We start from the raw sequence: 15,526 nt of genomic DNA on the forward strand, positions 1-15,526 counted from the left end.
AGCACTACTTTTCTAATTTATCAGGACCAATCTGACTTTTTTACTATCTTTTAGATCATTATTAACAACAATCTAATTTTACCCAAGGTAAGATGAAAATACTGGATCAAAGGAGCCAAGGACAAACCTCTCAATCTCTTCCCCTGCCCCACCAGTTCCCATCCTTCTCTCAATAGGGTACCTCACAGGTTCACAATACTTCAGCACTGAAATTCTTCGGAAACCTGCACAATTACAGAAAGGCTTAGAACAAAGAGAAATTGTTTGAAAACCGTTCTTACCTCCTGCACATTGGCCAGCTCCAGAAGTTCTCCAAAGACATACACTCCAGGGGCCTCTAAGACCTGGCTTATGAGAGCAGTGAGGGCTGAGCCACTGGTACCTTTGGCTAGTAAAATAAACTGCTCCAGGAGGTTACTTGAGGGTTTCTGTTCCCCTGCCATTCTCTGGCCTTGAAATCTGTCCAAAAGAAAAGTGTGTCAGTCATTCTTCCTTCTCCTTTGCAAAGTCCATGCCTATTTAGTGCTGGATCAAACACCAGAATACTTTAATTTTATAGTGTTCATAAATAAAAAACAGGCCAGGTGCGGTGGCTCATGCCTGTAACCCCAGCACTTTGGGAGGCCGAGTCGGGTGGATCACCTGAGGTGAGGGATTCAAGACCAGCCTGGCCAACATGGCGAAACTCCACCTCTACTAAAAATACAAAAATTAGCCAGGCTGGTGGCAGACACCTGTAGTCCCAGCTACTTGAAAGGCTGTGGCTTGAGAATCACTTGAACCCAGGAGGTGGAGGTTGCAGTGAGCCAAGATCAGGCCTCTGCGCTCCAGCCTGGGCAACAGAACAAGACTGTCTCAGAAAAAGAAAAAACAGTTCCTGAGTCCAGATGCAATGCAACCTTGTGAGATGGGTGGAGTTCAACCTGGAGTTAAAAGGATCTTGTCCTAAATTCTGATGTTTGAAACACACTTTAAAAAAGTCATTTCACTTCCACCTGCCCTCCTCCAGAGGCAACACCTTCTAAATCCTTAAACCTGATCAAGACCTAAAGAAAAACACAGGAGTTTCTCAGCAGCTGTTTTATATCCACCTTGTTTACAGATTCTGGTTAAGAAATGGAGGATACTGCCCAAACACAGAGGCACCAGATGTAAGCAAATGCAATCAGTTACAGCTCCCACTGTGCCATCATAATCCCATCTACAGGAATACACAAAAATTAAGACACGAAAGATGTCTTATCAAGTCAGGTAAGCACCGGAAAAGGAAGACATCATTTTGAAAGAAAAGCAGCGACATACTCAAACTAAGAACATGAATGCTGTGTAAGACCATGGAGGAAAATCCCTGTATTCGGCCTCCTCCTATGACATTTTAAACAAACGTGACTGCAGAATGCGTACAAAACCTCAAGATTTGAGAAAACAATGAAAATATTGTATTACCACTCCGAAGACATTAGGTACAGGAGGGTCCCTCAATTGTATAATCTAATTACAAGCTGAGTGTACAGGAGTTCCAGGTAAGATTTCTCCTCCAAGAATTATACATATTGGAGCAGCGTTGACAAAATGAACAAAAGACGGTATAGTAGAGTGGAGCAAAGAACAATTCGAAGAATAGTTTGGTGCAAGAGAAACTAAGTTTTGTGGAAGCAGGCAAACAGAATAGCAGTCCTTTCACAGTATTAGAGAAACACGTATGTCGCCTCACTTAGGATTACCTAAAAAGGTCCGGCCAGACACAGGGAAAAATAAAAAAATAAAAAAAAGTGAAGTGCTAGAAAACAACGGGTTTTGAGGAAAGAAGGGAAAGTGGAAAGAGAAGGGGAGAGGATACGAGGAAGAAGGAAAGGAGCAGGGAAGAAAGGAGGGTCGGTGACGGTCAAGAGAGGAGGAGCGAAATGGCCCTTCCAAGCGGACCCGTGTGAAGAGACAGATGGGGATCTCTGCCAAGAGACTGAATGGAAGGAGGTGGGGGTAGAAAAGCGGTAGGGAAATAGAAACTTCGGTCCCTTCAATAGATCTCGACTTAAAAGAGCAAAGCTTGTGGGCGCAGAGAATGTAAGGAGATGTCGCTTTCTTCTGGAGTGGGAGGTACAGAGGAGGCTAGGCACAGGGCGGAGATAAATTCCCGTCAGGGGAGGGCGCTATTTTGATGGACCGGAGTGGGGCAAATGGGCAGCCTCTGGGGATGGGAGAGCGAAGGCAGCCACAGCGCTGATGCTGAGGGTCGCAAGCTGCAGCAGACTTCAGGGCGGGCGGTCTGTTCCAAGCTGGGCCGCAGGCGTGGAGTGAGGAGCCACGGGGCGCGCTCCCTAAGGCGGGGGCGGGGCGGCACGGCCGCGGGCTTCCTCGGCGCCTGGCGCTAAGCCTGATGATGCGGCCGAGCTTGGAACGCCGGCCCCGCTCGGCCCACCCTCTCGCTAGCCCCTACCTGTCCTCGCCACCTCTCGGTCCTCTGAGTCGCTGGCTCGGCCTCCCGGCGCTTGCCCGCAGGTTGTCAAGCGTCCATGATCAGCCCGGCGTCCGGCGCTTTTCTGCCTCCGCCGACCCGTCGCCCGTGCAGCTCCCCCGGAAGCCTCCCACCGCTGCACTCGCGTTCCGCCCACTCAAGGTTCCCCCCGCCGCGTTCACAGCCTTCGACCTCCGGTGGGGAAGTGGGGGCGAGGTGGCGGGGAAGAGGCTGCAACCCGGGAACCAGGAGGGGTGGGGGTGGCTGGGGGCCAGAGGAGAGGAATGAGGCCTAGCCCGCACTGCCGCCCAATCGTCGCCTTCGCCATCCCGGGCTCCAAAACCTCCCCTTAGGCTGCACTCTCTCAGGAGCTCCCCATGGCGACTGCGTTACCCCTGGGCATGCAGATACATAAAGCCTGCTACCTACCCCTTATTGAGCGTTTTTCCATATGCCACGTGCTGTACATGCATTATCTCGTTGAATTCTCATACCTATGGCTAGTATTATTTTTCCCATTTTTCAGGTGAGTTAACTAAGTCCAAAAGTCAGAAAGTGACAAAGCTTGCTTTGGAACCCAAGCTATCTGAGGCCAAAGCCCATGTTCTTAATCTCTATGCAGAAAATGTTTTAAAATAAGCAAGAGATGGGTTGAGCCAACAATGTTCTGTGACCAAAATGTCATTGATAGCGTTGCATCTGGTGCTTACCAACTCCCCTGGGAAGATGGCTAAGAAGTGCCACATAATTGAACACAAACTGATTCTTGTATACACCACAGTCTTTCAGGTCTTGAAAATGAGAGAAAAAAGCCCTATTTGCCTATTGTGCATTAGAATGCAGAAATGAGAGAGGACAGATGCAAAGGCACCTCGCACCAACCCATTCATTCATTTATTCAAAAACATTTCTTTAGCACCTATTATGTCCTGGAAAGTTATATGAAGATAAAACAAGGTTCTTACTCCCCAAAAACGTGTTAAGCGCTATGAGGAAGATATGACAACAGTTTGGAAGCACAGAAGAGAAGAGGTTGGGGAAGTAAAAATAGGCAAAAAGTGGAAAAAAGGCAGGTAGTGCCCATTGTCACAGGCTTGCACTGTGCAGCATATACTAATATCAAAAAGAAACCCAGAGTGGCTTGACTCCAGGGTTCAAGAGTGAGAAATGAGGAGTACACAGCTAGAGTCAGGTCATCAAGGGTCTTGGAATCCACATGCCAGGTACTGGGGAACTACTTAGGCTTTTTAAGCTAAGAAGAGGTATGAATAACTGCCTTTTTAGAGTGATCATGCTAGGTGCTATAGGAATGGATTGGATGTGGAGAAAACTGGAGGCAGGGAAAACCTCCAGTGAGGTGACTGATTTATTCTAGATAAAGATTGTGAGATCTCAAACAAAGGTAGTGGCAACTGCCGGGCAAGGTGGCTCACACCTGTAATCCCAGCACTTTGGGAGGCTGAGGTAGGCAGATCACCTGAGGTCAGGAGTTCAAGACCAGCCTGGCCAACATGGCGAAACCCCATATCTACTAAAAATACAAAAATTAGCTGGGCATGGTGATACACATTAGCTGGGCATGGTGATATGCATGAGGCTGAGGCATGAGAATCGCTTGAACTCAGGAGGTGGAGGTTGCAGTGAGCCAAGATTGCACCACTGCACTCCAGCCTGGATGACAGAGCAAGACTCCATCTCAAAACAAACAAACAAATAAAAACAAATGTAGTGGCCATTAGGGATGAAAAAGAAGTGATATTTTTGGAGACATTTAGACTGAAGAATCTATAGGACTTGGTGACTTGGTGACGAGTTGAATACAGAGAGAGGGAAGGAGCATAACACCCAGGATTCTGTCCTGCGAGGCCAGAGCTGTCTGGAGCTGGTGTTAGGTGAACAGAGCTATGGAAGAGGAGGGGCAGATATGGAAGTGAGAGAAAGACAAGTGAGTTTAGTTGGACTTCATAAAAATTTCAGCAATGTCTCCACTTCCTCCAGAATAATGTCCAGACTCCATACCTGCAATTTGGATTTAGTGTTTTGGTTTATTTCTCTTAAGAGATGGAGTCTTACTCTGTCACCGAGACTGGAGTGCAGTGGCACTATCATAGCTCACTGCAGCCTTGAACTTCTGGGCTCAAGGGATCCTACCACCTCCACCTCCCAAGTAGGTAGAACTACAGATGTGTGCCACCACAGTCAGCAAATTTGTTCCTATTTTTTTTTTAGAGATGGGGTGATCTCACTATGTTGCTCAGGCTGGTCTTCAACTCCTGATCTCAAGTGACCCTCCCATCTTGGCTCCCAGAGTGCTGGGATTAGAGGTGTGCGCCACCACGCCCAGCCCATGGCTGCAGTTAAAGCCCTTCAAAGTATGCCTCCCTCCTAACTCCTGGAGCTTTGCTTTGTTGCACCCCACCCCCTTCACAGTCCAAACTCCCATGCCTGGCACAACTTAAACCTTCCTTCTCAGACACCAGGCCTGTGCTCAAGCTTGCTCTCTTTTTTTGTAATGCTCTTATATATTCCTGTAAAAATCCTATCAACTCTACAAGCAAAGATTTCTAAAATACAATGCAAAAAACACTAACCATATTAGAAGACACGGAACTTTTGCACTATGTTAAAATTAAGAATTTCTGGCCAAGTTCGGTGGCACACACCTGTAATCCCAGTGCTGTGGGAGGCTGAGGTGGATGGATCACAAGGTCAGGAGTTTGAGACCAGCCTGGCCAACGTAGTGAAACCCTGTCTCTACCAAAAATATAAAAATTAGCCAGGCATGGTGGGAGGAGCCTATAGTCCCAGCTACTTGGGAGGTTGAGGCAAGAGAATCACTTAAATTCGGGAGGCAGATGTTGCAGTGAGTCTAGATTGCGCCACTGCACTCCAGCCTAGGCCACAGAGCAAGACTCCATCTAAAAAATAGAATTTCTGCTTGTCAGATGCAGTGGAGTATACCCATAGTCCTACTTGGGAGGCTGAGGCAGGCGGATCACTTGATCCCAAGAGTTCAAGGTTGTAGTGGTACCTGTGAATAGCCACTGCATTCCAGCCTGAGCAACATAGCAGAGACCCCATCCCTTGAAATAATTTGTTTCAGAAGACACCAGTAAGAGAATGGAAAGACAAGCTACGCCTTGGAAAAGACATCTGCAAAGCATATATCAAAGAACTCCATATCCAGACTGTAAAGAACTACATATCAGTAAGAAGACAGCCCAATTTTTAAAAGTCGGGAAAAGAATGGGCACTTCACAAAGGAGGACATTCAACTAGCCAAGAAGCATATTGAAAGGTACTCAACATCAGGAAAAACGTAGATACCTTAATGAGATACCACATTCAGCTAGAATGGCTAAAATTAAGAAGACTGACAGCAAACATCTGGTGTTGACAAGGATAAGAGGCACCTAGAACTCTCTCATATTTCTGGTGAAGGCGTAAATTGGTACAATCATTTTGAAAGACTAGCAATGTCTACTATCACTGATCATGTGCAAACCCTCCCTACACACCAGCAATTCCTATCCTGGAAGTGTGTGCAAGTGTCTACAAAAAGATACATGTAAGAATGCTCCTCACATGCAAGGATACACAAAGGCTCAAAATAAAGGGATGGAGGAAGAAAAAAAAAGAATGCTCACTACAGCTTTGCTAATAATAGTCCAAAAAAATAACCCAAATGCCCACCAAAAGTGGTAAAGATAAATTGTGGTATACACATACAACAGAATACTATTCAGCAGTTAAAAGGCTACACACAACATGGATGAATTTCACAAAAATACTGACAAAGTTAAAAAGCCAGACACATACTGTACATACTCTATGATTACATTTAACTGGAATTCAAGAACAGGCAAAACTGATCTATGGTGATACAGTCAGAAAAGTGATTATCTCAGTATGTAAGAATGTAATACTGATTGGGAAGGAGCGCTAGGCGTGCTAGAAATGTCCTTTATCTTGATTTGGGCAGCAGGGACAGGGGCGTATACCTATGTGAAAATTGTTCCCTTACTGTATGTATGTTACACCTCATTAACAAAAACTTTTTTAACATGAAAAAAAGAATTCAAGCTCAAATGCCACCTTCTCATTAAACTTTTGCCAGCTGCAATGAACCTTTTTATCAGGGCCTCCTTAGCATTCTGATGTCATTTCTTTATGCCATTTTACCACACTCCATCTTGAATCTCAGTGGAGTCTCCTTATTTCTCTAAATAGATGTTTTGTTTATCTTCCTGGTGGCAGCGACCATGTCCTTCACCTTTTACCCACTCAGTGCCTGACAAATAACAGGCTGAAAACATGTTTGTTGAATTACATGGAAGAAAAAAATTGGGTGAGTTCCCAGATGGGTGAAAGCGAGGACAGGCAGAGGAAGGAAGGCCAAGAGAAGGACATAGGAGGTCTCCAAGGAAACTGTGGCTCACACTGCAATTTTACCTACTTCCTGAAATCATGTTAAATGTCACTTTGAGTGGCAATGAACAAAACACCAAGTCCTACCTAGGCTGAAAATAAATAAATATCACACTCACTTACAAGAAATCACCAAATAAATGCTACCTAATATCTGGGTGTTTCAACACTGGGTGGGAAAACCGTTCAAGGAGAATAATAATTCACATTGCCATCCTGCTAAAAATATCCCCTCCTTAGTGTGGTGCAGAGTCCGGACTGCAAGTCAGCAGACTTAGGGCCGAATTCTAACTCCGCCCGAACTTGCTGTGATCTGTGACCAATCCCTTCGCCTCTCTGGGTCTCAGTTTCCTCAAACGTAAAACCGGGGTAGATTAGCAAAGTCCCTTTCTGTATTGATATTGAGTATACAATCCATAGCTGTCCTGGTCCAAAGCAGGAATACAGCAAAAACCCCTGAAAAACACGTAAAAGGCGCCTGAGACCAACAAACAAGCAGACTTGAAGAAGTCATTTTGTTATCTTTCACGGTTCAATCAGTGTTTTTGTTTGTTGTTTGGTGCCTTACCATGATTTGCAGAAGATGTCTGAGTTCCATGTAAACAGAAGTTAACTGTCTGCGGGCTGTCATCTTTGGAGGGTGAGAAGGGTCTTCCCGCCTGGTTTCAAGTCTCGGGATTCCGAAACCACCAACTCAGCTGGCGGGTTTATGAATTTGTGCACACTGCGCGGCACACTGGAGCCTTAAGTTATAAAGGAACCGAGTGCAGGGGATGTTGGGATTTGTAGTCCCCGGGCCTCTTCGTGGTGCGCTGGGATCTGTGGTCCCCGAGTGCGTCGCTGGAATGCTGGGAAATGTAGTCTGTCGCATTGCACAGTGCAACTAGCTGCCGTCTCAGACTGTTAGTGTGCTCAGCGGCGGGAGCAGGTCCCTAAAGCCTCTGCATATCCGAAGGCAACCCTCCGCTGGGACAAACTCTAGGCAACAACACCAGATGAATATTATGTCCTTTGGGACTTCCCGGGGTGGGCCCTTCCCATTGACGTTCACAGTCCCCCTGCGAAGCCGCTGCGCGCTCCTATTGGTTGATTGGGTTGCCAATTGCCAAGGCGGGCTTTCCATTGGTTCCAGTAGGGCACTCGAGGCTTGAGGGAAGGAGAAGGGATCAGGAGCGGGAGCTGAGGGGAGAGAGAGGCCGGTCCGGGTCTGACCGCTACTGCTGCTCTCCCGAGGTCTCCAGGCCGGGCTGCGGCTCCATCCTCGGCTCCTGGGCACCGTCTGCGAGGCTCCGCCGACCAGAGTGAGAAAGCCGCGGGCGGCGACCGCCGCATCATGTCAGCCAAGGACGAGCGGGCCAGGGAGATCCTGAGGGGCTTCAAACTGTATCCGCCCGGGAGCGGGGCGGGGCCGGGAGGACTTGGGAGACTGCCGCTCCCTGAGGAGACTGGCAGGGGACGGGTACCGCGCCAGGTGGGTCCCACCGAAGAAGGGCCACGGGAGGGGAAAGGAAAGGAACAGCTTGCCGGGCCCCCGGAGGGACGGGGCGAAAGAGGCGGCCCCAGGGGCGTCCGGAGGAAGGACCGGGACGTTGACGGGAGCCCCGGGGGGTGGCGGGTGGGTAGAGTGGAGCCTGGGGGACGGGGCTGCGAGAGGCGCCGGGCTTCGGAAACGCTGTCGGAGAGGCAGGCTGGATTCCGATCCCCGGCCGGGACCCAGAGGCCGGGAGGGAGCTGCGGCCCGCAGGGAAGGGCTGAGCGGGCGCGGTCGGCTGATCTCGCAAGCTAGAAGCCCTCTGGCGGGAAGCCCACCTGGGGAGCGGGGAACAGTGACTTGGAGCGGGCGACCTTGTGTGGGACAATTAGCAGTGCTTTTTAAAACTCTCTCAGGTCCCCCACCGCACCGCACCCCACCCCTGTCTGGTTTCCACAACTTCTCTTCCAAACTTGTGGCTTCTTCCGGGGCTGGAGTAGTTGGGGGAGGTGGGGAAAGAGAAGTCCAAGATCGACCTTGTCTTAACACTCTTGGCCTTCTGAGGCATTGGTTACTGCCTCCCCCTCAGCGCCTCGGTTTTCTTTCCGGCTAGATGGGGACCGTAGGCTTGGGTGTGGGATGCCTCGCTCTGGGACTCCTAGCCGAGGTGTCTTTGCTGGCTCCTGTCGGTGTGGTTAACGCCTGGCGGTGGTGGAGCTGTCCAGCAATGGTGTGATGTCGCTGGGGCAACGCTAGAATAGAGTGGGGTAGAAAAATCATTGCCTCGGGCCTGTTGTGGTGCCGCTTTTGCAACCTCTCCTCGCTGTGGTAAGGAAGCTTTGTGTTTTCGTGGAGTGTGTTAGGCTGTCACCATATGATGCAAATGAAAAAAAATGCAAACTTGTATCTTCACATTTTCCATTCTCCCGCCGACTTTAATCTCTTCATACATCTTGTCTGTAATCTATAGTGTGGAACGCTCTTAAATTCCACCCGCGGTGAAAAGGTAGTCATCACTTTTGGGCTCCTCCCTTGGAGGTTTAGTGCACTGTTCTCTTGGTCTGCTGTTGTGTTTTCACAATGTCTATGTCACCCTTACAAATTTTAATTGCTTTGCTATGATCAGAAACTAAGTTGGTAATACATTTTAGATCACAGTGCAAAAAGTACAAGTGAGATTTTTCAAATGGAAATTGATGTTTGCTTTTTTAAAAAATAAAGGCTGTATCCCCTTTGCATACTACCATTCATGATAAACTTTAAGTACTTTTAGGTAGTGGTTTAGTGGCAGCCTCTTTTAGCTCCATATGCGTTTCTGTGTTTCTCTCCATAATGGATCATATAGGTATATAGGGATGACTAAAGTGCTAGAAAAGCTATGACATGGATTTTATTTTCCCTCAAGTAATTATATTATTACTTAACATGTAACAATGTAATAATATTGTTACTTAACATGCTGTGTAGGCAGTAAACCAGAGTTTATGGAGAATTGAGAGGCTGAGAGGTTTCAGAAGCAGCATTTTCATCTGATTGGAAAAACCATATTGCTGAAAGAAGAAAGGTCTTTTTAATAGCTTTTGAACAAGCAAAAAAGTTTGAGCTTCTCACTTTCAGTCTTGGCTCTTGAACCTGTTGAGAAAGAGGGTAAGAGACAAATACAGAAAAGAGTAGAAAGCAGAATCTGTGTCAGCCCACTAGAAGGAAAAGTGAATCAACCGATTCAGTGATGTTAAGCGCATCCAGAAACAGGCTTTCAGGGAGAGCTTGACCTGAGCTAATTAAACCCTGAAGCACAAGGGAAGCAGCCACATCAAAAAGTTAGCATGAGAGCAGTGGTGTGCTCATCCTGTGGTAGCCTTTATTAGGCATCTGGGGAGTAAGAGAGAAAAGAAAAGCAGGAACGTTAGGATATGCTGCTACCTTCAGGATAAGTAAAATTAATGTTGGCCAGGTGCAGTGACTCACACCTGCAATCCCAGCACTTTGGGAGGCCGAGGTGGGCAGATCACGTTAGGTCGGGAGTTTGAGACCAGCCTGACCAACATGGAGAAATGCTGTTTTTACAAAAAATACAAAACTAGCTGGGTGTGGTGGTGCGTGCCTGCAATCCCAGCTACTCAGGAGGCTGAGGCAGGAGATCACTTGAACCCAGGAGGCGGAGGTTGCTTTGAGCCAAGATTGTACCATTGCACTCCGGCCTGGGCAACAAGAGTGAAACTCCATCTCAAAAAAAAAAAGTTAAAATGTTTTAGTAAGGAACTATCTGACTCTTGTCCACTTTTTATTGGGTAAATAGATTTTCTGAACTTTCAGAGTATCTGTTTCTGTAAGAATAGTTTATCACTACAAAAAGAGCACCATTATGTTCTCCCACCAACAATATTGATAGTACTCAGTTGACCTGTTGACTAGGTCAGTCTTTTTTATTTGCCAGTTTGCACAACAAATGAGATCTTGTTTTAATTGGTATTCTCCTGGATCCCTAGATCCATGAAGAGGTAATGTAGCATAGTGGTTAAGAGCTATACTGGCCTGTGGCTATATTGCCTGCACTGGAGTTCTCGCCCTGCACTCCTAGCTGTGTGTCCATAAGCAACTGCTTTAACCTCACCTCAATTTTCTTATCTGTAAAATGGGGAGCTCAAGACCAGACTGACCAACATGGAGAAACCCCATCTCTATTAAAAATACAAAAATAAAACAAGCAATGGGGAAAGGATTCCCTGTTTAATACATGGTGTTGGGAAAACTGGCTAGCCATGTGCAGAAAGCAGAAACTGGACCCCTTCCTGACACCTTACACTAAAATTAACTCCAGATGGATTAAAGACTTAAACATAAGACCTAACACCATAAAAACCCAGAAGAAAATCTAGGCAAAACCATTCAGGAGATAAGCATAGGCAAGGACTTCATGACTAAAACACCAAAAGCATTGGCAACAAAAGCCAAAATAGATAAATGGGACTTAATCAACTCCAGAGCTTCTGAAGAGCAAAATAAACAGTCTAAAATTAGAGTGAATTGGCAACCAACAGAATGAGAAAAAATTTTTGCAATCTACCCATCTAACAAAGGGCTAATATCCTGAATCTAAAAAGAATTAAAACAGATTTACAGGAAAAAAGCCCATTCAAAAGTGGGCGAAGGATATGAACAGACACTTTACAAAAGAAGACATATATAAGGCCAACAAACATATGAAAAAAATGCTCGTCATCACTGGTCATCAGAGAAATGCAAATCAAAACCACATTGAGATACCATCTCACGCCAGTTAGAATGGCGATCATTAAAAAATCTGGAGACAACAGATGCTGGAGAGGATGTGGAGAAATAGGAACACTTTTACACCGTTGGTGGGAGTGTAAATTAGTTCAACCATTGTGGAAGACAGTGTGGCGATTCCTCAAGGACCTAGAAATAGAAATTCCATTTGACCCAGCAATCCCATTACTGGGTATATATCCAAAGGATTATAAATCGTTCTATTATAAGGACACATGCACATGAATGTTCACTGCAGCACTATTTATAATAGCAAAGACTTGGAACCAACCCAAATGCCCATCGATGACAGACTGGACAGGGAAAATGTGGCACATATACACCATGGAATACTATGCAGCCATAAAAAACGATGAGTTTGTGTCCTTTGTAGGGACATGGATGAACCTGGAAACCATCATTCTCAGCAAACTGACACAAGAACAGAAAATCAAACATTGCGTGTTCTCATTCATCGACGGGTGTTGAACAATGAGAACACGTGGGCACAGGGAGGGGAGCATCACACACTGGGGTGTGTGGGGGGGAACTAGGGGAGGGACAGCAGGGGATGGGGAGATGGGAAGGGATAACATGGGGAGAAATGCCAGATATAGGTGATGGGGAGGAAGGCAGCAAACCACATTGCCATGTATGTACCTATGCAGCAATCTTGCATGTTCTTCACAGGTACCCCAAAACCTAAAATGCAATAAAATATATATTTAAAAAAATACAAAAATAGCTGGGCATGGTGGCACATGCCTGTAATCCCAGCTACTCAGGAGGCTGAGGCAGGAAAATTGTTTGAACCCCAGAGACAGAGGTCGCAGTGAGCTGACATCGCCCATTGCACTCCAGCCTGGGCAATAAGAGCAAAACACCATCTCAAAAAAAAAAATATATATATATATCTGCCAGGCACAGTGGTTCGTGCCTGTAATCCCAGCACTTTGGGAAGCTGAGGAGGGTGGATTGCTTGAGCCTAGGAGTTTGAGACCAGCCTGGACAACATGGCAAGACCCCACCTCTACAAAAAGAAAAACACCCACAAAAATTAGCCAGATGTGGTGGCATATGCTTGTGGTCCCAGCTACTGGGAGGCTGAGGTGGGGGGGATCACGTGAACCTGGGAGGTGGAGGTTGCAGTGAAGCCAAGATCATGTCCCACTGCATTCCAACCAGGGTGACAGAGTGAGACCCTGTCTAAAATAATGATAATAGTAATAATAATAGACTCCTTATTCCCAATTAATTGATAAAAATTTAAAAGATTGATAATATTCATATCCTGAGAATGGCACTGTATGAAAATAAAATTTTTAAAAAATTAGGCCAGGCACAGTGGTTCATGCTTGTAATCCCAACACTTTAGGATGCCAAGGTGGGCAGATCACTTGAGGCCAAGAGTTTGAGACCAGCCTGCCCAACGTAGTAAAACCCCCTCTCTATTAAAAATACAAAAAATTAGCCAAATGTGGTAGCGCACACCTGTAATCCCAGCTACTTGGGAGGCAGAGGCAGGACAGTCGCTTGAACCCGGAAGGCAGAGGTTGCAGTGAGCTGAGATCATACCACTGCACTCCAGCCTGGACTACAGAGCGAGACTCTGACTCAAAAAAAAATACATTAAAAAAAAAAAGAAAAAAGATGCCAGGCTCACCCCTGTAATCCCAGCACTTTGGGAAGCTGAGGTGGGTGGATTACTTGAGGTCAGGGGTTCAAGGCCAGCCAGCCTGGCCAACGTGGTGAAACCCTGTCTCTACTAAAAATACAGAAATTCGCTGGGCATGGTATGGGCAGCTGTAATCCCAGCTATTAGGGTGTCTGAAGCAGAAGAACCATGTGAACCTAGGAGGCCGAGGTTGCAGTGAGCCGAGATTGCACCACTGCACTCCAGCCTGGGTAACAGAGAGAGACTCAATCTCACAAAAAAAAAAAAAAAAAAAAAAAAAAAAGATAATATTCAATGTTCACAACTTTGAGGGAAAGGGGCATTCTCATTTGCTTTATGTGTGTTCGTAGTGTCTGTAGGCAGTAATGGTTATCTATTGAATGTTTTAACATAACTGTAGTAGAGTTTATAGCACAGTGGTTGAAAGCATGGGCTCACTTCCAAGGTTTAGACTTACTGCCTTTACTATTGTGATTCTCAGCAGAACACTCAGACTCTGAGTGTCAACATCTGTATCTCATATCATCAGAGGATTGTTTTGAGATTTAAGTGAAACTGAATAAAAGATGTTTGGTTCAATGCTTGGCACATAGTAAGTAATATCTTCTGCCATTCATTTTATTAACAATTATTAATAATAATGACAGGCCAGGTGTGGTGATTCATGCCTGTAATCCCAGCACTTTGGGAGGCCAAGGCAGGCAGATCGCCTGAGGTTGGGAGTTCGAGACCAGCCTGGCCAGCATGGTGAAACCCCGTCTCTACTAAAAGTACAAAATTAGTCAGGTGTAGTGGTGTGCACCTGTAATCTCAGCTACTCAGGAGGGTGAGGCAGGAGAATCACTTGAAATCCAGGAAGTGGAGGTTGCAGTGAACTGAGATTGGGCCACTGCACTCCAGCCTGGACAACAGAGTGAGACTCCATCTCAAAAATAATAACGATAATGACAATAGTGTTAATATGATTGTAAAGCCACTTATTTCTCTGAGATATAACCAATGCCTTCATTCTAGTTATATTTTATTATAGAAAAACTATGGTATTTCTGTTTTGCCTCTGAAGAAATAAGCATTGATGTGTACCTCATGTTTATCTTGTCTAGAAAATGAGTCTCATTCTAATTTACAGCAGGTTAGGAAAAAGAGTTTGGCTCAGAAGGTTTCTGAAAGCACCTTTTACTTGTGTTCTTACATTTCTTCTCCCCTACAGAGTTTGGTCCTGGAATCCCTATATCCTTTTTTTTTTTTTTTTTTTTTTTTTTTTTTTTGAGACAGAGTCTCTCTTTGACACCAGGCTGGAATGCAGTGGCACAGTCTCGGCTCACTGCAACCTCCACCTCCCGGTTCAAGTGATTCTTCCACTTCAGCCTCCCGAGTAGCTGGCACTACAAGCACACACCCCATGCCCGGCTAATTTTTTGTATTTTTAGTAGAGATGGGGTTTCACTATGTTAGCCAGGATGGTCTTGATCTCTTGACCTCGTGATCTGCCCTTCTCAGCCTACCAAAGTGCTGGGATTACAGGTGTTAGCCACCGTGCCTGGCCCCCTATATCCTTTCTCATAGTACCTTGATCTTTGACTTTGCTTCCCATCAAAAAATAATTGGCTTTACATCTTTTATTTACTCACTTAGAATAAAGAATAAGAATAGTAGACTTATTAAGAACAGTCGACTATAGGACTTCTCTCGAATGTCAGTATTCCCAAATACAATTGCCTTGGCCAAATGTTAAAAATGAAATTGACGTTTATTATTTCCCATAATATAGTTTTTGTCTATCAACCCAAATTCTTGGAAAGCAGCCAGACATACCACTCACATAGCCCCATTTCATGTAGATTGTGATTGGTAGCTTGTTTCCTCATTCGTGGACTTGAGAATTTTTATTGTTATTTTGAATAGATTAAATGAATATGATGGGCCGGGCACGGTGGCTCAAGCCTGTAATCCCAGCACTGTGGGAGGCCGAGGCGGGTGGATCACAAGGTCAAGAGATCGAGACCATCCTGGTCAACATGATGAAACCCCGTCTCTACTAAAAATACAAAACATTAGCTGGGCATGGTGGCGCGTGCCTGTAATCCCAGCGACTCAGGAGGCTGGGGCAGGAGAATTGCCTGAACCCGGGAGGCGGAGGTTGCAGTGAGCCGAGATCGCGCCATTGCACTCCAGCCTGACAGCCTGGGTAACAAGAGCGAAACTCCGTCTCAAAAAAAAAAAAAAA

The 15,526-nt window shown here is 46.0% G+C and overlaps 2 protein-coding genes across 6 annotated transcripts in view; one reads left to right on the plus strand and one right to left on the minus strand.

The window, feature by feature from the left end:
* COPS7B (COP9 signalosome subunit 7B) overlaps positions 1-7,661 on the minus strand; it is a 28,974-nt gene extending 21,313 nt beyond the window's left edge. Inside the window, exons 1-3 of one of the 4 annotated variants that reach the window (XM_032277925.1) lie at positions 7,452-7,661; positions 2,438-2,647; positions 282-459 (exon numbers count right to left, since the gene is read on the minus strand). In XM_032277925.1, the coding sequence (XP_032133816.1) occupies positions 282-443 (162 nt within the window). In that variant the 5' untranslated portion in view covers positions 444-459; positions 2,438-2,647; positions 7,452-7,661. Of the gene's footprint in view, positions 1-281; positions 460-2,437; positions 2,652-7,451 lie in introns of those variants that run through there. The other 3 variants (XM_032277927.1, XM_032277926.1, XM_032277928.1) reach the window with 3 other exon arrangements.
* The window catches only part of PDE6D (phosphodiesterase 6D), a 56,648-nt gene continuing 48,773 nt past the window's right edge, over positions 7,652-15,526 (plus strand). For both annotated transcript variants that reach the window (XM_032277929.1, XM_032277930.1), the window contains exon 1: positions 7,652-8,266. In XM_032277929.1, coding sequence (XP_032133820.1) covers positions 8,217-8,266 — 50 coding nt within the window. In that variant the 5' untranslated portion in view covers positions 7,652-8,216. The remainder of the gene's footprint in view (positions 8,267-15,526) is intronic.

This window comes from Sapajus apella, unplaced genomic scaffold, assembly GCF_009761245.1.
Source record: "Sapajus apella isolate SASKATOON/1434 unplaced genomic scaffold, GSC_monkey_1.0 scaffold10, whole genome shotgun sequence".
Lineage (NCBI taxonomy): Eukaryota > Metazoa > Chordata > Mammalia > Primates > Cebidae > Sapajus > Sapajus apella.